Raw genomic sequence first — 20,181 nt, 5'->3', positions numbered from 1 at the left:
GCGGAGGATAGTAGGGACAATGGAAGCCACTTCAAGCGGGAAGGTGGAAGATAGAGACGTAGTGATCAGGTTAAAGCTTGGGGGCCGGGCCAACCTCGGTTTGAATCCTCGCCTCATCACCTGGCTAGTTCTGAGCTGGATTTGTGAGTCATCTGCAAAAGGGAAGGTGCCTCACGGACTTGAGAGAATTCAGTGAGCCAATGCACAGCAAGCGTGTGCGGCAGGGTCTGGCGCTCGTAAGCGCTCTATAAAGTAAGGACTGTCTCGGTCTTTTTAACCTTTCATCTTCTCATCCCCAAAGACCAGTCCGCGGCCCGGGATCTCCTAAAGCATTTGGGCACGTCCGCGGTTGGAACCAATACAAGAGGACACGAATAGACGGATGAATGGAAGGCAGCGCGGAGAGAGCAGCAACTGCAGGGAGGTGGCTCGGCGACACACGAACAGACTCCTAACGAGCACATGGAAGAACCTGGGAACGTCGCCGGGGCAGGGCAACCGGGCTACGGCGGAGACCGAGATGGGGGCTCCCCCGAGCGACCGCGAAGCGTCCCGTCGCGCCTCGAGGGAGCGTCACGCCAGACGAGGAAGCGCGGGAGGAGGGGGCGGAGCGCCGAGAAACGCGCCCGTGGGAAGGAGGGAGGAAGGGAAAGAGACTGGGTGAGGAGACGGGAGGCCGGCGCTGAGGGAAGGGGTGAGGCACCGGCCCCGTCTTGGAGAAGTCGCCCGAGATCCCCGCGCGCGGGGACCGTTTGGACGTAACCGCCTCCCGTCTCGGCGCCGGTCCACCTAGCCAGGCTTCGCCCGGCTACCGCCGCCACATCTCGCCCGCAGGTCCCGCCCGGCTTCCGCTCGACTTCTACCCCGCGCCTCACAGCCACCCCCGCGGAGTCGGCCCGCTCCTCACCTCACACACGGCCCGCCGGCGGCCGCCGCCATCTTCGCGCGCGCGCGCCCCAACCCCGCCCCCAGACGCCGCACCCACGTGACCCTTCGCCTCCGGCCGGGCTGTGAGGGGAGGGCTTTTCGTCACGTGACGGCGGGCGAGGCCAAGATGGCGACGCCCAGAGAGGTGGGGATCCCGCGGCGAGAGCAGCCGGGGCTGTGAAGAGAGCAGCGGAGTGGCAACGTCTATGTCCTAGGTGCGAGGCGGCGGAGGGTATCTGAGCGCCAGTTCCGAAGCCTCAGAAAGTGGCTTGCCTACAGTGGAGCTTCCCTCCTCCCAGCTGAAGAACGATAAGAGAAGGTGCTGGCTGTGTGAAACTGCTGCTGTCGGCTTGGCAGAGCTCGAGGGACCCAGAGGCCAAGGCATCGCTAGTTTCTCCGGGGCTCCAGGTCAAGAGACATGACTCGAGAGCACGTTCCCCCGGCCTCGGCGACCGGGGCTCCGCTGAGCGGGTCGGTGCTGGCGGAGTCAGCAGTAGTGTTCGCAGTGGTGCTAAGCATCCACGCAACCGTGTGGGACCGATACTCGTGGTGCGCCGTGGCTCTCGCAGTGCAGGCTTTTTACGTCCAATACAAGTGGGACCGGCTGCTACAGCAGGGAAGCGCTGTCTTCCAGTTCCGCATGTCCGCCAACAGTGGTCTGCTGCCGGCATCGATGGTCATGCCTTTGCTCGGACTGGTCATGAAGGAGCGTTGCCAGTCTGTGGGGAACCCATACTTTGAGCGCTTTGGAATTGTGGTGGCAGCTACTGGCATGGCAGTGGCCCTCTTCTCTTCAGTGTTGGCCCTGGGCATCACTCGCCCAGTGCCCACCAACACTTGTGTCATCTCAGGCTTGGCTGGAGGTGTCATCATTTATATCATGAAGCACTCACTCAGTGTGGGCGAGGTGATCGAGGTCCTGGAGGTCCTGCTGATCTTCGTCTACCTCAACATGATCCTGCTGTACCTGCTGCCCCGCTGCTTTACCCCTGGGGAGGCACTGCTTGTTTTGGGTGGCATCAGCTTCATGCTCAACCAGCTCATCAAGCGCTCTCTGACTGTGGTGGAAAGCCAGGGAGACCCAGTGGATTTCTTCCTGCTGGTGGTGGTGGTCGGGATGGTGCTGATGGGCATCTTCTTCAGCACCCTCTTTGTCTTCATGGACTCAGGTACCTGGGCTTCCTCCATCTTCTTCCACCTCATGACCTGTGTGCTGGGCCTTGGCGTGGTCCTCCCCTGGCTGCACCGGCTCATCCGCAAGAACCCCCTGCTCTGGCTTCTACAGTTCCTCTTCCAGACAGAGACCCGCGTCTACCTCCTAGTCTACTGGTCTCTGCTGGCCACCTTAGCCTGCCTGGTGGTGCTTTACCAGAATGCCAAGCGGTCATCTTCTGAGTCCAAGAAGCACCAGGCCCCCACCATTACCCGAAAGTATTTCCACTTCATTGTGGTGGCCACCTACATCCCGGGTATCATCTTTGACCGGACACTGCTCTATGTAGCTGCCACCATATGTCTGGCAGTCTTCATCTTCCTGGAGTACGTGCGCTATTTCCGCATCAAGCCCCTGGGCCACACTCTGAGGAGCCTCCTGTCCCTTTTCCTAGATGAACGAGACAGTGGACCACTCATCCTGACACACATCTACCTGCTCCTGGGCATGTCTCTTCCCATCTGGCTAGTCCCCAGACCCTGCACACAGAAGGGCAGCTTGGGGGGAGCAAGGGCCCTAGTACCCTATGCAGGGGTCCTGGCTGTGGGTGTGGGCGACACTGTGGCCTCCATCTTTGGCAGCACCATGGGGGAAATCCACTGGCCTGGAACCAAAAAGACTTTTGAGGGGACCATGACCTCTATATTTGCCCAGATCATTTCTGTAGCTCTGATTTTAATCTTTGACAGTGGAGTGGACCTAAACTACAGTTATGCTTGGATTTTGGGCTCTATCAGCATCGTGTCCCTCCTAGAAGCATACACTACGCAGATAGACAATCTCCTGTTGCCTCTCTACCTCCTGATATTGCTGATGGCCTAGCTGCTGAGTGGTAGTGTTGGAGGAAACAGGGACATGGGGAGGACGAATGGTCCCCACAGCAGCCAGCCACTTGGGCATGAAGCGCCAAGGGGTGAGAAGCAGATTTGATTTTTCAGTTGATTCAGATTCAAAATAAAAATTAAAGCTCTCCTGGTTTTAGTTTTTGCTGATATATAAAAAGAAAAAAAGAGAGCACAACAACACAAGGAACCTGAGTGTCGTGTAGGATTCCCCCCTTCATCTTGCAATCCTCGGGGGTGTAGGGGGGACCCCGGAGGCAGTGGAGTGTAATGATCACCACCTCAGGTTCTGGGGTCACTATTTAACTGTGTGAGTTGCTTACTCACTCTGGGCCTCAATTCTGCTGTCTGCAAAATGGGAGTAGTAAGAGGCTGCACCTCACAGGTGAGGACCCAGGGAGGGGAGGTGTGTGAAGGGTCTGGCCCACAGCCCGTGCATAAGGAACAAATAGTAAGGCAAAGGGTCATTACTAGCCAAGGCCAGGCCTCATGTCAGCAAAAAGCCAAGTAAGCCAAGAGTTTTTATGGGTTTTGCTTGGAGACCAGCATGACTTTACTCTCTTGACTACATTTGGAAGAGAACCCAAGAGGAAAACGCATGTGCTTTCTCCCCCCCCTCCCCCCCCCGTTGGGCTGAAGGGGAAAGGTGAGATCATCTTTGCACATGTGGAAAGACTGGAGGAAGGGTATCTGGCCTGGGCTGACTCCCTGTTTCAGCCAACTCCACTCCTGGCCTCAAGACCTCTGCTGTCTAGCTGAGCGGTGCTGTTGAAAGACAGGCTGGACAGCACAGGGTCCTTAGCAAGGGGTTCCTCCTGAGAGCCTCTCACACTCCAATTATGTCCAAACCTGTGTTTCTTCTCTTGGTAAGAAATTAGAGATGAGGGACTGGCAGGGTTTACTGAGAATGGCTCTACTGTGGGGCCCAGGCTGTATCCTTGCTCTCTGTGAGGGCGGAGTCCAGGGCTGCCCCATTCCCCACCGTATCCCCCATTGTGGCGAGAGCCCAGTGGACATTTGCCGAGTGCACGGAACATTTCACATCAGTGGGAAGATAGCATAGTGAGTTGCCTGACAAGATTCTCCCCTTCTTACCCAACCTAACAGGAAGGAGCCTAGATGAAAGACATGAGAACTTTGGCCCACCAAGGCCAGAAGCGAGGAGCAGAGCTCTGAGGATCACCGCCAAGCCCTGTCCCTCAGAAGAACCTATTAAGATATTCCTTTGGGGCTCACAGAAGACTTAACAAACCCTTCCCTTCTCTCTGGCTGCTTTCTCCTTGCTAAAAGAGGCAGCAAAGTGCCAAGGGAGAGCTTTGCCTCACTGATTCCCTGGGTGGACTGTGGGGAAGGGCTCTGTCCTCCAGGCCTTGGTTTACCCACAAACAGAGCGGGGACTGAAAATTAAGGTCACAAATTCATATGACTGCTGAAGCCAGGCAGGCAATGCAGTAGAGGACAGGGGACGTGGGAAGTGAGGAGCATAAGAGCCTCCAAGGAGGCTGCTCCAGCCGGGCAACACCACGCTCAGCCGTAGCCCCAGAGTTGCTGACCTGCTCCTTCAGGGAAGCTTAGAAACGTGCATTGTTATGTGAAACCTCCCAACTTAAAATGTTTGTTTGTTTGTTTGTTTTAAAAAAAACAAGGGCCCCAGACAAAACACATCTGCAGCCCCGGTTTGCTTGTTTGTTTTTGAAGATTTTATTTATTTATTTGAGAGAGAGTGAGCGAGAAAGAGCACGAGCAGGGGGAGAGGGAGAGGGAGAAGCAGAATGCCCGCTGAATAGGGAGCCCGATGTGGGACTCGATCCCAGAACCATGGGATCATGACCTGAGCCAAAGGCAGACGCTTAACCGACAGCCACCCGGGCACCCCTGCAGTCCCATTTTGTAACCTTTGGGCCAAACCCCGGCTGTGCAGATCTTGAATGTCAACACGTTGCCCCTACAGAAGGTCTGGGCCATGGAGGCCTTCTCTGGCCCCTTGATGGGACGTACAGGTGGCAAAGCGGGCCCAGAGAGAAGGGCTCAGTCGGTTAAGTGTCTGCCTTAGGCTCGGGTCATGATCCCAGGGTCCTGGGATCGAGCCCCACAGCGGGCTCTCTGTTCCTCGGGGAGTCTGCTTCTCCTCTCCCTCTGCCTCCAGCTCTGCCTGTTTGTGCTCTATCAAATGGATAAATAAAAATCTTAAAAAAAAAATAGAATATAAAAAAAAAAAAAAAGAAGGGCCTGGCCTGGGACCAGAGAACAAGTCTGTCGCAAAGCCAGGACCAGAATCTGGGACTCTATTCCCAGCCCTGGTCTTCTCCCCTCCCCGAGCAAGGAGTATCGGGGAGCAAAGGTTAGAAGCGCTGCCTGAGTCACTAAACTGAACAGCCCCGGGACTGGAACAGGTCCCTGAGGCTTCCCACACCATGTGTCACCTTCTCCATCTGTAAATCCAGCTGATAAGCTCCTCGGGAGGTGTGAGGACACAGTGAGACAACGCACTTAAAGCTCTTGGCACAACGAACGCCCACTGTGTTATTAAAATCGTGCAGACCTCACCAGGCAGGGCTAGGACACTGGGGGCAAGTTTCAGCAGGGCTCTCATCTCGAAAGCAAGGCAGCTTGGGAAAAAGAAGGGTCGAGAAGCTGCATTCAGAAGTTGGTTTTATTGCACGTCCTGCACCATATTAAACCGAATTGCATCTGAGAGGAGAGAACAGTGGGAAGCTAGCAGAGAAGAAGCCAGAACACTTTCATGGTGAAAGGCTGCCTCCCCGGGGTCGGGGGGGTGGGGGGGTGGGTGGGGAGGTTGGGGTGGGGCAGGAGAGAGGCAGAGAGATGGAGGTCTCCGGAAAGCCAACCATCCCACCGGGGGCTCCTGCTGCCCGCTGGCTACCTCCCGCCCTTCTGTCTGCAGGGCTGAGGGGCACAGACCCTGGCAGGAAGAAAGCGCAGGGGGACAGATTCGACGTCCCCTTGGCAGCTGGGCAGCCCGGCGGCGAGGCGCTGGGCGAGGCGCTGGTACGCGGGGCCCACAGCTTCCCCGGGAGGGGCCAGGCCCAGCCTGGAGAGGGCGCTCAGGTGTACAGTGGGGGAAAGGGCAGCTCAGCTGAGGGCTGGAGCCTGCGGAGAGAGAGATGACCCTGCTTCCGGCCTCCAGGACCTCTTCAGGAGCCTGTCCAGGGCGCGCACACCCACCCACTGCCACCTACCAGTTCTCCGGGCTCCAGACGGTGCCCAAGCTCTCCATGAGGTGGAAAGTATAGGCATGGCGTGAGCGGTCGGAGAGGTTCTTCTCGCTCTTGTGTACCACTTCCCCGTGAATTAGGACGAGGTCCCCTGGCAGGAATGCAGCAGGTCAGGAGAACACTCGGCAGGGAGGGACGAAGGCCCCTCCTCCCTCCCATTCCCATCCTGGAGAGCTCAGGGGCCTGCCCCAGGATCAGAGGCTGTGCTGCTGGCCGGAGGTCTCCCTGGGACCAAGTCCCTTCTGCTGTGACCTGTGCCCTTGGCAAGCCTTGACAAGGGCATTCCCCTTCTGCGGTGTTTGTGGAACCGGGCCCAAGTGTCTGTACTGTGCCCAGCAGCTGGGACCTCGCTATCAAAAGCTGGGCTGGAGGGCGACTGGGTGGCTCCCTGGTTAAGCATCTGCCTTTGGCTCAAGTCATGATCCCAGGGTCCCGGGGCTTTGCACATCGGGCTCCCTGCTCAGCCAGGAGTTGCTTCTCCCTCTCCCTCTGTCCTTGCCTCCCCTCCCCCGCTCATGCTCACTCACTCCCATTCTCTCTCTCAAAAATAAATAAAATCCAATAAATAAATAAATAAATAAAATCCTTAAAAAAAAAAAAAAAAAAGGCCAACTGGACATCGGGTTGCCCTGTTCTAAAAGGAATGGCCAGCATTGGTTCAGCATCTGCGTTGTGCCCCATCTTCTGTACATCGTCTATCTCACTGACTTCCCCGCTTTACATTCGGGAAGACTGAGGCTCAGAAAGTTTCAGTCATTCGACCGAAGAGACAGCAGAGTCTGGCTTCTAGCCTGATCCAGGAGGCCTTCCGGGTAGTGGCAGTGGCGTGGCCTTCAGCCCTCCCAGTGCCCATCCAGCCCCACCTCCCATTCTGTGACTTCACGGCCCTCCGGGGAGCTGGGCGTTCAGAGCAAGCACAGACCCACAGGCACAGCCTTGGGGCCCGCCTCCCCGCCCTCTGCATCCCACCTACCTCTCCGCGCTGGGGTGGGCACAAAGAGGCTGGCATCCCGGACAGGCTCTGACCCGAGGAAGCTGACGTCAGGCTTCGAGCCATCACCAGTCCGTACCAGCCTTCTTGACACCCCACCTGCAAGCCAGGGTGGAGTCTTTAGCCTCTCTTTTACCCGGGTCTCTCTGCCAGGGAGGGTGGGATACAAGGGGGCAGGGCGAGACAGTTGTCCTTACCGGTATGGGAGCCTGGGATGAACCAGAGGCAGCCATTCTCCAGAGTGGCATTCTCCAGCGCTATCCACAGACCCAGCAGCCGGCCCAGCGGCTCCGTGTGCAGGAAGGTGGAGTCCTGGTGAGGGGCGACTGCAGCAGGACCGGGCATGAGGAACCTGGCCCCCCTCACCTGGGCCTTGTTCCCCACTCCCTGGTGCTCTCAGAGCCTTCCTGGGTCAGTAGGAAACCCACCACTTCGCGGCCTGGAGACTCGGGGCACGAGATGTAACCTCTCAAAACTTCCATTTCCTAAACGGTGAAGTGGCCTCGGCAGTAACCTACCTCCTAGGGTGGCCGGAGGACCCCACAACACAGTGTGTGAAGAGTGTTTAGTACCGGGCCCAACATTGTAATCGCTAAAAAGTGGCTGTTGTGGTTTGATTCCAGCCAGGCAACTAAAGGCACCGTCCTGAACCAGAACAAGCACCTCCAGCCACCAGAGGGTCCACCAGGTGGCCTAAGACTGGGAAGTAGGAAAGGAGAAGGGGGTGTGCGACTGCCCTCACCCACATCTCAACCCCCTCCCTGTGATGCTGGGGCCCAGCCGGGACCCACTGAACAAAGGACTTCAGATCACGGATGCTAGTCTCCTTTCCCTCCTTCCCAGGGAACTGCGTGTTTTCCAAGCCCCAAACTTGACTTGAACGATCCAGACAGTGTCCAGAGGAAGGTGTCCTAACAGTGGGCACTGCGAAGCATTTGGAGGAAGACAGACTGAAGGAGGTGGGGTTGCTGAACTCGGGGAGGGGCTGCTCATCCCTTCAGGAGACTGTCCTTGGGCTGAACGGTAGGAAGAAGTGGGCAGTCACAGGGAGGCCAACCTGGGCTCATGCAAGGAAGGAAAGGGCTGGCGGTGAGGGGATGGGCCCTGTGTCACGGGAGGTATTTAAGCAGAAGTAGATAATCACCCACGAGGGAGGCTATAAAAGTTATCTGTGCATCCGGGGGGGTTGAGATTAGATCAGCAATTTCTCTGTTAAATCAGTCCTCCAGGGAACTTGTTAAAAATACAGGTTCGTGGGGCACCAGGGTGGCTCAGTCAGTTGGGCATTTGACTCTTAATTTCAGCTCATGATCTTGGGGGCCGGAGATCAGGCCCTAAGTGGGACTCCATGATCAGTGGGAATCTGTGTGTGTGTCTCTCTCTCTCTCTCCCTTTGCTCTTCCTCCCGCTCATGTGTGTTCTCTCTCTCTCTCTCTCAAATAAATAAATCTTAAAAAAAAGAAAAATACATGTCTACAGGTCCTTGCAACCCTACTGACTCAAGAGCTCAGGGACTGGGGCCCCAAAATCTATTTTAACCAGTTAGGAGTTGCTGCCAGGTTCGAGAACCACTGTGCCAAGGACTCCAGAACACCCTCCCAATAGACAGTTCCAAAAAGGAACAAAAGGTAGCTTCTCCTTCCTGGCCCAGGCTCTTGCCCATGGACATCTCAGCAAGTGCCATCCCTCCCTCCAGAGACCTGACAACCCCTGATGCCCCAGATGTCCCACCGTGGCCCTTGCTGGACCCCACGGCCTGTTCTCAGCTCACCTTCGCCACCAAAGTGAGGTTGCTGCAAGAAAGAAGAAGGGCCAGTGAGGCCAGAGGAAAGTGGGTTGGAGCAGGGGCCACTCTAAGTCCTGGATGCGTTTGCCTCTAAGGATTCCACGCCAGCACCCAGCTATGGAGTCCCACCGTGTGCCAGGCCCAGGAGGGTGGCAAAGAGAAAAAGCACCCTGCCCACAGGGTGCTCCGAGTCCGAACATACACTCGCCTCCTGAGAGCAAAGGCAGAAGTGAGGGGTGGCAAGAGAGGCCGGGGCCCAGGCTTGAGGTTAAGCCACTCAGCCCCAGGATCAGAGATGGGTCCCTTTCTTCCCAAGGCAAAACTAGAAGTCTGCTTGGAGTAGGTGGCAGTGAGCTAGGCCTTGAAGCTGGGAGCAGAGCATTTCAATAGCAAAAGAAGGGAGAAAGGAGGAGTGCCTGGGTGGCTCAGTCGGTTAAGTGTCTGCCTTCAGCTCAGGTCATGATCCCAGGGTCCTAGGATCGAGTCCCGCATTGGGTTCCCTGCTCAACAGGGAGCCTGCTTCTCCCTCTCCCTCTGCCTGCCAATCCTCCTGCTTGTGCTCCCTCTGTCTCTGTCAAATAAATACATAAAATCTCAAAAAAAAAAAAAAAAGGTGGGGAGAAGAGAGTCCTGGGGGTCTCCTTCCTTCCTGCCACCAAATTTTCACTGAGCACCTACTAAGTGCAAGGCACCTTACCCCGAGGAGACAGATTTTCCATGTTCTCCTTGCAACTTAGGAATTCCTCAAGGAGGCAGCTTTTGGCCCATGGTAAGGAGGGGCTTGGTATGAGTACTCTGCCCATATTACAGAGGGTAAACTGAGGCCTGGGGACAACAGGGAGCTCACCTTGAAGATGTACATGCTCTGCACGACCACGGGCATCTGGAAGCCCAGACTTTTGGCCAAGGCCTGGAAGGGACAGAGGTCAGACTTCCAGCCTGCCCACACTCACACCTAGGCCACCCCCCACCCTCGCCCACACCCTCACTCACCTGCACCTTGGGGGAGTGTGTGACACTCCTGAAGACAGGGTCATAGGCATGCAGAGCTGCAGGACAGAGGCAGGCTGACGGGCCGGCCCCTCTGCCCTCGTGCGTCCCTCTGAGCCTGGCCCTGAGCACCCAGACATGGGCCTTGCTATGGCTTCTCACCTATTTGTACTCATTGAGTTTTCAGCTGGCTCATAACCGAGAGATGGGCCCCCAACCGGACTCTCGGCCTTGCAGCCATCTGGAAACCTCACTCCAGACCTGACTCAAAGGGATCCGTAACTTGGTAGCAGTCTCGGTCCTGCCACTTACTCTGTGATGCTTCAAGTGACCATTCCTCTCCTATGAGCCTCAGTTTCTCCTCTGTACCGCAGAACCAGAAGACCAGTCCTGCCTCTCAGGCTGCCCCAAGACTCGAAGGGCTAACACATGCCTGGTCGTCTCTTTATTATTGTTGTTGTTATTACAAAAAGCGAGGGATGGGGGGCACCTGGGGGGCTCAATCGGTTAAGCATCTACCTCCGGCTCAGATCACAATCCCAGAGTCCTGGGATCGAGCCCCGCCTTGGGCTCCCTGCTCAGCAGGAAGCCTGCTTCTCCCTCTCCCACTCCCCCTGCTTGTGTTCCCTCTCTCGCGGTGTCTCTCTCTGTCAAATAAATAAAATAAAATCTTTAAAAAAATAATAATAAAATAAATAAATAAAACTTTAGAAATGATGGTTGGATATACTTATTGCCACTGAATTGTATACTTCAAAATGGTTAGGACAGCAAATTTTATATTATATATATTTTACCACAATTCTTTTTACAGAGATTTAACAAGGAATTTTTTACACAAATTCTTTTTACTAGCATGATATAACTTCAAGTTTAAAAACGAGTGGGGGCGCCTGGGTGGCTCAGTCGATGGAGTGCCTGACTCTTGATTTTGACTCAGGTCGTGATCTCAGGGTCCTGGGATCAAAGTCCTCCCCTCCCCCCCGCCATGATGAGCTTCTGATGAGCTCACACTCAATGGGGAGTCTGCTTGAGATTCTCTCTCTCCCTCTCCCCCTCCCCCTTCTCACACACTCTCTCTTTCTCTCTCTAAATAAATAAAATCTTTTAAAAAAAATAAGCGGTCTGCAAAATAAATTATAATATATGATCCTGGCGGGGGGGAAGAAGACATCCTAGCTTCATTTGGGGTCTCAGAATAGGGACCATGCCAACATGTTAGGTGCTCCGGAAGGAGGCTCCAGGAAGCAGTGGGGGCCAGGAGCACCCCATGCCTGAGGTTTGGATCTTCTGCACGGGGGCTCAGCTGGCTCCTCTCCCCAGGGCCGTGTTGGTAGCATCTAGGGTTAGCATCGTAAGGCCAGAGCAGCAGGCCCAGAGTGGGAGCTGAGGCCAGAAGTGCCATTTGCTGGGTCATTAACTTACAGTGGGCCTTGGGTTAGGCCCCATGGCTCCTCAGGCCTCAGTTTCCCTGTTTTCTTTCCCCCAGGCACCTGCTTACCGTGGCCAATTTTATTGATGGATTTCTCCGGAGGAACCAGGAAATTTCCTGTAGCACAAGGAACAGGTAAAGACAAAAGAGCTGGAGTCCACCTTCCCCCGGGCAACTGGCCTCGGGGGGAGCCCCCAGCCCTGGGGGGAGATACCCCAGTCTAGCCCTTCCCACACCCCAACGGCCCCAGCTCCGAACCTTTCTCGTCGAAAACGTCTTTCTCAAAGAAGTATCGAATCTTGTCGCCACTGCTCAAGAAATAGTCTTTGTCGCCGTGGCCCTGGGAGAGGGGATATCAGAGGGACTGAGAGAGCATCACAGGGTCAGAGCTGGGGCTGGCCAAGAGGCAAGAGGATCCTTATGCTTCCCAATCCCCCTGGCGCTTCTCAAACTCATCCACTGAGGCACAGTGAACAGGTGCCTAGAAGCATACTAGGAAGCCCCAGCATAAAGTTTCTTGGAAACCGCTTAATAAGTCACATGATTCTTATGCTCAATACAGTGTGATTCTGAGTCTAGGCACCATAGTCCAACAGGCGCAGTTCCCAGGTAACCTTGGGTCACCTGTTATCACTCCACGCCTGTTTCCTCATCCGTAAAGGGAAATAATCATAGAACTGACCTTGTCAGGATTGATGGAGGCTTCGGGCAGAGGCTGAATCTTACGGTAGTTGGGAGCACAGACCGTGGAGCTAGAATACTTGGGTTCAAATCCCAGCCCTGCCATGGGGTTGCTGTGTGACCACAACCCCACTTGCTGAACCTCTCTGGGCTTAGTTTCCTCATAAAGTATAGATGTGACTAAAGGTATCCTGTCAGGTGTTGCGGCGATTATGAATTAGTGTACATGAAGTGCTAGTAGAGTCCTTGGAACGTGGTAAGTGCTACATGAATATCTGCTTTTATCATCATCGTTACTGCTACTGCTATGGCGAAACAGAAAACACTCAGCCAGGGCCCGGCTAAATGATGAATGTTAACTATTGCTCATCGCTGTGTCTCTCTCTGTCAAATAAACAAATAAAATCTTTTAAAAATGTGTCATTTATTTAAAAGAGGGAGAGTGTGTACACACGCCCATGGGTGGGGGAAGGAACAGAAGGTCAAGCAGGGAGCCTGACACAAGGCTCGATCCAGGACCCTGAAGTCAGGACCCTAAGATCAGGATCTGAGCCGAGATCAGATGCTTAACTGGCTGAGCCACCCAGACACCCCTGACCTTTTTCCTCCTAATGCCCATTTCAAAGTCTTTTTTTTCTTTTTAAGATTTTATTTATATGATAGAGACACAGCGAGAGAGGGGAACACAAGCAGGGGGAGTGGGAGAGGGAGAAGCAGGCTTCCCGCCAATCAGGGAGCCCAATGCGGGGCTTGATCCCAGGACCCCAGGACCAAGACCTGAGCCAAAAGCAGACGCTCAACGACTGAGTCAAGCAGGCCCACCCCCTCCCCATTTCAAAGCCTTAATATCAGTGGTGAATATTGAGGGTTTACTGAGTACGGCACTGTGCTGAGCTCTTTGCAAGCATTATAAACCAAGATACATACATTTTATTCTCCCATCCTCCCCCCAACCCTTCACTGGTCTCTGGAATATTCTCAGAAGGTAGCCAGGAGGGCACAAGATTGGTACCCTCACTCCAAGGTGCCTTGAGTGACCTGTGTCTAGGCACTGGACCCCCATTTCTGCTGTCCCCACCTAGAAGGCGGGGGTGAGGCCAGATGAAACCCACTATTTGGAGGAAATTATCCTGTAACCTTTAGTCCTCCTGAACAGTCCCCCGGTCACGCTCTTTGGGTTCCCAGTCTTCAGGCCATTGTAATTCCCTTTATGCCCACCAGATGGCAGGAGCTCCTCAGCATGAAGGAGCTGTGTTCCGCAGCTAGGACCACAGCTTTGGCTCCGGGGCCACACCACAAACAGGATCCTTTTTTCTTTTCTTTATTTTTATGATTGTATTTATTTGAGAGAGAGAGTGAAAGCAAGAGAGATCACAGAGTGAGAGGGAGGAAGCAGGCTCCCTGCTGAGCGGGGAGCCCCTGGTCAGGCTCGATTCCAGAACCCTGGGATCATGATCTGAGCCGAAGGCAGATGCACAACGATTGAGCCACCCAGGCGCCCCCACAGACAGGCTCCTGAAGGGTTAAGTGAACTGTGTGGGAGAACCCCCAAGTCTCAACATACTCTTCTCAAACTATATTGAGTCCTATTAAGTCACGCGGGGTGGGGGTGGAGAAGCTGGGTTTCTAGTCTCCCTGAGGGGTAAGGCTGGGGGAGGGGCGGTGGTGTTCATCAGAGTCACTTGGCTCATTCCGGGCTGCTGGCCACAGAAGAGGCCCTTGTAGCAGGAGAACCACTGAGGAAGTTCCGCAGAGCAGCGAACAGACGATCGGGGTTCAAATCCTCATTCTATCAATTTACTAACCACACGGTGCGGGGCCAGTGAGCCAGGCCTCATTTGCCCCAGCTCTCAAACAGGGGTAATAATACCAACCTTATAAATCCACAGTGAGGAGGGGCGCCTGGGGGGCTCAGTGGGTTAAAGCCTCAGCCTTCTGCTCGGGTCATGATCCCAGGGTCCTGGGATCGAGCCCCGCATAGGGCTCTCTGCTCAGCAGGGAGCCTGCTTCCTCCTCTCTCTGCCTGCCTCTCTGCCTACTTGTGATCTCTGTCTGTCAAATAAATAAATAAAAATCTTAAAAAAAAAAAAATCCACAGCGAGGAGCAAGGAAATACGCAGACAAGGCACTGAGCCTGGCACAAGGAGGGCTCAGGGCTCAATCTCTTATCAGAACAAGCCCATGGGCTTTGGGGGACTCCGTCCCAGGCTGCTACTCTGGATGGGGACTGAGCCCCCTCCCCTTCCCTTCAAAAACCAGATCCCATTCTCACCTGCCCCAGACACTTACTTTGGTTCTCAGCTGCTCCTCTTCCCGGGTAGAAAATTCTATGCGGCAATGGACAGGGACATCCATGTCAGCCACTAGCTTGCCAATCCTCTGTTGCATGACGGCACATTCATCCGCAGAGAAAAATCCTTCAAGCACCAGGAATCCATCCTCTTGAAACTGAAGGTGAGGAGAAAAGTCAGGCTTCCCCCTCTCCAATGCTCTCTATGAGGACTGACCTGACCCCTCCCTGAAACCCAAGTCTGCAGGAGGACAGGACGTGTCCTATTCATTGCTCTGTCTTCCCCCACAACACACCCCTACCCCAGGCATGGCGTCTGGGACCCAGTGAGGAGCAACCAATATTAGTTGCTTGAATGAAGGAAGGAGGAAGGGGAAGTGTCCCCATCCTTCCCCTCCAGTGGGCTTTGGGGCACATGGGAATACAACCTCATTCATTTAGTCAACTAAAATTTATTGAGCATCTACTATGTACCAGCACAGTTTTAGGAGCTGGAGCTACAGTAATGAGGAAGCCTGGCGTCCTGGAGCTTACAGTCTAGCAACCGAGGCTGACATCAAACAAAGGGTGCCTGGGTGGCTCAGTGGGTTAAGCCTCTGCCTTTGGCTTGGGTCATGATCTCAGGGTCCTGGGATCGAGCCCCGAATCAGGCTCTCTGCTCAGCAGGGAGACAGAAGAGTCTCAGGGCAGCAGCTCTGAGAAGGTGACATTTAAAGGGGACCAGCAGGGGCGTCTGGGGGGCTCAGTCGGTTAAGCAGCTGCCTTTGGCTCGGGTGTGATCTCAGGGTCCTGGGCTCAAGCTCCACTTTGGGCTCCCTACTCAGCGGGGAGTCTCCCTCTCCCTCTGCCCCTCCCCCTACTCGTGATCCCTCTCTCTCAGAAATAAATAAAATCTTTTTAAAACATAAATAAAGGGACCAGCAGGATAATGGGAGTGGGAGAGACAAGGATGAACGTTCCAGACTAAGGGAGCAGGACGTGGGAAGTACATGAGTATGGGAGGGGCCAGATGGAGCAAAGTGACGGTGGAGGCAGAAGGGGGGGGGTGGTGCGGAGGCAGGCCAGGCAAGGAAATGGGCTTTGTCCTAAATGCAGCCGCAGACAGCCAGGGTTGGGGGCGGGGGAGGTTAAAACAGTGAGCTTATTCCTGTTTGCCTCCAGACCTCTTTCTCTGCAGCTGTTGAGAGGTGTAAGGAGAGAAGGAACGTGTTTGCTGGCAGAATGTTCTAAAATCTCAGCTTTGGACTTCACCTCCTGACCCCCCTGTGAAGTACCTGATTTCCAGTTACTGACAGCTCCCCCCATCTCTTCCCTCACTCCCCCACGGATGCCCAGCTCTGGCTGCCACATGTGGGAATCTGGGACATGCCTGTCCACCCACCGTGGGCCCTTTGGTCTCTGGACAGCTGTGTGTGATAGAGCCTTAATCCTCGGGGCGCCCGGGTGGCTCAGTGGGTTGGGCGTCTGCCTTCGGCTCAAGTCATGATCTCGGGGTCCTGGGGTTGAGCCCTGCTTTCAGGCTCCCTGCTCCATGGGGAGTCTGCTTCTCCCTTCTCCCTTCTGCCCCTCCCCCTGCTTATGCTGGCTCTCTCTCTCTCTCTCTCTAATAAATAAATTAAATCCTTATTTATTTATTTTTTAAAGATTTTATTTATTTGACAGAGACAGCAACAGCAGGAACCCAAGCAGGGGGAGTGGGAGAGGGAGAAGCAGGCTTCCCGCCGAGCAGGGAGCCTGATGCGGGGCTCAACCCCAGGACCCCGAGATCATGACCTGAGCTGAAGGCAGACGCTTAACGACTGAGGCACCCAGGTGCCCCCCAAAATCTTTTTTTTTTTTTTTAAGATACTTAATCTTCACATCAGTATCAAGCTGAATATTCCCTCGTTGGGAACTGGGTCATCCACAGTCAACTCGGACCCGGCAGACACACTCAGGCGAGAACTTCCTGAAGTAAGAAGGTGGGAGCTCAGCAAATAGGGCGGCAAAGACGTACTGATGGGGTCTCCACTGAGGCTAGTTGAACGAGAGCAATAACTCAGAAACAACCTAAGTGCTCAGCACAAGGAGAGTCATTCAACAAAGTATGTTCTGTCTATCTGGAACACAACACAGCTGACAAAGATCATGTGGCAGAAAAATACTTACTGACGTGGACATATGTGCCTGATATACTGGGGGATGGAAAAAAGGGGGGGGGCGCCGGGGTGGCTCAGGTGGTTAAATGTCTGCCGTCGGCTCAAGTCATGATACCAGGGTCCTGGGATCGAGTCCCGCATCAAGCTCCCTGCTCATCGGGGAGCCTGCTTCTCCCTCGGCCTGCTCTGCCTGCTGCTCCCCCTGCTTGTGCTCTCTCTCTCTGACAAAGTCTTAAAAGAAAAAGAAGGGCGCCTGGGTGGCTCAGTGGGTTAAAGCCTCTGCCTTCGGCTCAGGTCATGATCTCAGGGTCCTGGGATCGAGCCCCGCATCGGGCTCTCTGCTCAGCGGGGAGCCTGCTTCCCCCCCCCCCCGCCCCGCCCCGCCTTCCTCTCTGCCTAGCTGTGATCTCTGTCAAATAAATAAATAAAATCTTTAAAAAATAATTAATTAATTTAAAAAAAGAAAAGACTTTAAAAACAAAAAACAAATTGGAATACAGATTAGTATTTCAGGTATTGAGAGATCTTGGGCAACCCCCTTCCCCTCTGTGGCCCTCAGAGCATCAAGTCGGAGGCACAGTAATGCCTCCTTTATAAAAGGTGGGCAATTGGGGTGTCTGGGCAGCGTCTGCCTTTGGCTCAGGTCATGATTCCAGGGTCCTGGGATTGAGCCCCGCATCCGGCTCCTGGCTCAGTGACAGTTTGCTTCTTCCTCTCTTTCTGCCCTTTCTGCTCACTCTCTCTTTCTCTCTCAAATAAATAAGTAAATAATCTTTTTAAAACATAAAATAGGGGTGCCTGGGTGGCTCAGTGGTTTAAGGCCTCTGCCTTCGGCTCAGGTCATGATCTCAGGGTCCTGGGATTAAGCTCCGCATCAGGTTCTCTGCTCAGCGGGGAGCTTGCTTCCTCCTCTCTCTCTGCATGCTTGTCTGCCTACTTGTGATTTCTGTCTGTGAAATAAATAAATAAAATCTTAAAAAAAAAAAGAAAATAAATAAAACGGTGGGCAAGCTCTCATAAGAAGTAGCTATTATGATCGACTTTTAAAGTTTCTAGGGCTGTCAATCGCACTACTGGGTAGTTACCCCAAAGATACAAATGTAGGGATCCAAAGGGGCACATGCCCCCGAATGTTTATAGCAGCAATGTCCACAATAGCCAAACTATGGAAAGAGCCCAGATATCCATCAACAGATGAATGGATAAAGATGTGGTGTGTACACACACACACACACACACACACACACACACACACACACACACACAGGAATACTATGCAGCCATCAAAAACGAAATCTTGCCCTTTGCAACAGTGTGAGTGGAACTAGAGGGCATTATGCTAAGCAAAATGAGTCAATCAGAGAAAGGCAATTATCATATGATCTCACTGATATGAGGGATTTGAGAAACAAGACAGAAGATCATAGGGGAAGGGAGGGGAAAATGAAACAAGAGGAAACCAGAGAAGGAGACAACCAGAAGAGACTCTTAATCCCAGGAAACAAACTGAGAGGCTTGCTGGAGGCAAGGGAGGTGGTAGGGATGGGGTGGCTGGGTTATGGAGATCGGGGAGGGTATGTGCTATGGGGAGTGCTGTGCATTGTGTAAGACTGATGAATCACAGACCTGCACCCCTGAAACAAATAATACATTATATGTTAACTTAAAAAAAAAGTTAATAATTTAAAAAAAAAGATGTCTACCAAAATATTAAGTCTCGGGGTAGGAAACTATGGGTGGTTTTTCATTTTCTTCTTTGAGACTTTCTGTATTTTCCCGCATTTTCCTCTTGTCGTCAGGAATAAACGAGGGACACGTTTTTTAAGTCTGTGTCACTCTAATTCCCAAGCATTAGCTTTTCGTGTTTGACTGCAGGTGGGACCTTGCGGCCCTCCAAGGGCTCAGGGCTCAGGGCGGGGCGGGGCGTTCCGCCTCCTCTTAACCCCACCCCCACTCCGGGCCCTGGCTCCGCCCCCTTCGCCTGCCTTACCCCACCCCCCCCACCCCCCCTTCCCTCTTCGCAATCAGGAACCACTCCTGGGCTGGCTGATACTTACTCTTCTTTTTTTTTTTTTTTTAAAGATTTTATTTATGTATTTGAGAGAGAGAGAGTTGCGCGAATTTGCCAGATCAAGAGCAGGGCGGGGAACCAGAGGGAGAAGCAGACTCCCCGCTGAGCAGGGAGCCTGAGGCACGGCTGGATTCCAGGACCCGGAGATCATGAGCGGAGCCAAAGGCTGAGCCACCCAGATGCCCCTGATCTTTACTCTTTATTATGGTTTCCGTCAGTCGATGGTTGGACACTGACTACTCTGGGTTTCAGTTTCATCTTCTGGAAAATGGCAGAGGGTGGGGCTGAGTTCCCAGGGTCTACTAGAAGTTGGAGAGAACCCCAACTCTTACCTGACCCTCTCGGACCCCTACCCCACATGGCCCTACCTTCTGGAGCTGCGAGGGGCTCAGGCAGGACATGAGGATGAGGCTCTGGGTGCCGCTGCTGTTGCTGGAGGCGGGAGAGGAGAAAGTACAAGTTAGGCAGTTTGGAAGTGCCTAATAGGGGTGACGGGTACAAAGTGCTGGAGCCTCCCGGAGGCCGAGGAGGACTTAACCCTTTCCTACCCAGAGGAAGCCCAATCCCAGCCCCCAACCCCTCCCCCAAGCACACACACCAGCCTGAACTGCCCCCCCACCCCAGTCACTTCTATAGCTGGATGGGGCCCTTGCCTCTGACCCAGCTCAATACCCTGGGTCCATCCCCCCAGTTAATCCAGGATTAGCCCTTTCCAATCTCCTTCGTGGTTTTTAATGGCTCCCTCCCAGTTGCTTTGCAGAAACCACCCCCTTCTGGCTGCTTACCAGGTGCCTAGAAATTGTATTCGAGGGGTGTCAAGGGGTGTCGGTGCAAAGAAGCTGGGGAGGCAGAAGGATCCCTGATCCTAGGCACCATGACTCACGGTGACCTCTGACGAATGTCAGCCCCTCTCTGTTTCTTAGCATATGTACTGCTGAAGCAAGCAGAAATGTCAGCCCCTCTCTGGACTTCATGTGTGGATTAGAAAATCCCCGGGCCACCAGCATCAATGTGGGGTGGTGGGGACACAGGGTGGCCCTGAGGAGCTTGCACATCAGACAGGTCGGACTGGGGCAAGTGGCTTTGCGATCCGGAGGTGGAAAAGTTCCTCAGAGAATTGTCTGGGCCCCTCCCAGCTCTGACCCCGGAAACTCTGTCAGTCTGGGGACACGAATAGGGAAAGATGAAAGGGCCAGCTTAGAGCTCAGAGGAAGACAGCAGATAAAGGGAAACGTTAGAGAGGGGAAGGGGCTGGGGGCACCTAGTTGGCTCAGTTGGGAAAGCACGTGACTCTTGACCTCTGGGCCCTGAGTTCAATCCCCACACAGGGTGCAGAGATTACTTAGATAAATAAACCTAAACAAAAACAAAAAAGAAAGGAAGAAAGAGGAAGGGGATACAACTGGGGACCTGGGTCTCCAGAATGAGGGGATAACCGCGGTTCCTGTTCCCCACCGCCCACCCCGCCAGGCCCAAGATGTTGGGTGTCTCAAATCCACCAGCCAGGACTGCAGCCACCATGGCCCTGCTGAGCGGGGCCATTCTGGCTGTAGCTCCTGAAAACCAGCCATTGGCCTTCCCTGA

At 54.1% G+C, this 20,181-nt stretch overlaps 2 protein-coding genes across 2 annotated transcripts; one reads left to right on the top strand and one right to left on the bottom strand.

Moving 5' to 3' along the window:
* The first annotated feature begins 1,047 nt into the window (after positions 1-1,047).
* DOLK (dolichol kinase) lies at positions 1,048-3,112 on the top strand. The gene has a single exon (XM_080820139.1). It carries the CDS (start codon positions 1,346-1,348, stop codon positions 2,960-2,962), a length of 1,617 nt encoding a protein of 538 aa, XP_080676265.1. The 5' UTR covers positions 1,048-1,345; the 3' UTR covers positions 2,963-3,112.
* Positions 3,113-5,617: 2,505 nt separating this feature from the next.
* PHYHD1 (phytanoyl-CoA dioxygenase domain containing 1) lies at positions 5,618-19,071 on the bottom strand. Its single transcript, XM_080819784.1, has 11 exons — positions 18,966-19,071; positions 14,388-14,546; positions 11,676-11,757; positions 11,487-11,534; positions 9,989-10,044; positions 9,843-9,905; positions 8,981-9,002; positions 7,407-7,535; positions 7,192-7,308; positions 6,183-6,309; positions 5,618-6,093 (listed from the first exon to the last, which is right to left on the bottom strand). Exons 1-11 carry the CDS (start codon positions 18,996-18,998, stop codon positions 6,048-6,050), a joined length of 882 nt encoding a protein of 293 aa, XP_080675910.1. The 5' UTR covers positions 18,999-19,071; the 3' UTR covers positions 5,618-6,047.
* Between the last annotated feature and the right edge of the window lie 1,110 nt (positions 19,072-20,181).

This window comes from Martes martes, assembly GCF_963455335.1.
Source record: "Martes martes genome assembly, chromosome: 12".
Classification (NCBI taxonomy): Eukaryota; Metazoa; Chordata; class Mammalia; order Carnivora; family Mustelidae; genus Martes; species Martes martes.
The sequence above is the reverse complement of the archived record's forward strand: the minus strand, read 5'-3'. Positions and strand labels throughout refer to the sequence as shown.

Excerpts from the sequence above, each read along its gene's own strand:
- DOLK (XM_080820139.1), top strand. The coding sequence starts at position 1,346 with ATGACTCGAGAGCACGTTCCCCCGGCCTCGGCGACCGGGGCTCCGCTG.
- PHYHD1 (XM_080819784.1), bottom strand. The coding sequence starts at position 18,998 with ATGTCCTGCCTGAGCCCCTCGCAGCTCCAGAAG. Across the intron at positions 11,758-14,387 it reads AGGAGCAGCTGAGAACCAAA|GGCCACGGCGACAAAGACTA; the intron begins GTAAGTGTCTGG and ends CCCCTCTCCCAG. Across the intron at positions 11,535-11,675 it reads AGACGTTTTCGACGAGAAAG|GAAATTTCCTGGTTCCTCCG; the intron begins GTTCGGAGCTGG and ends CTTGTGCTACAG.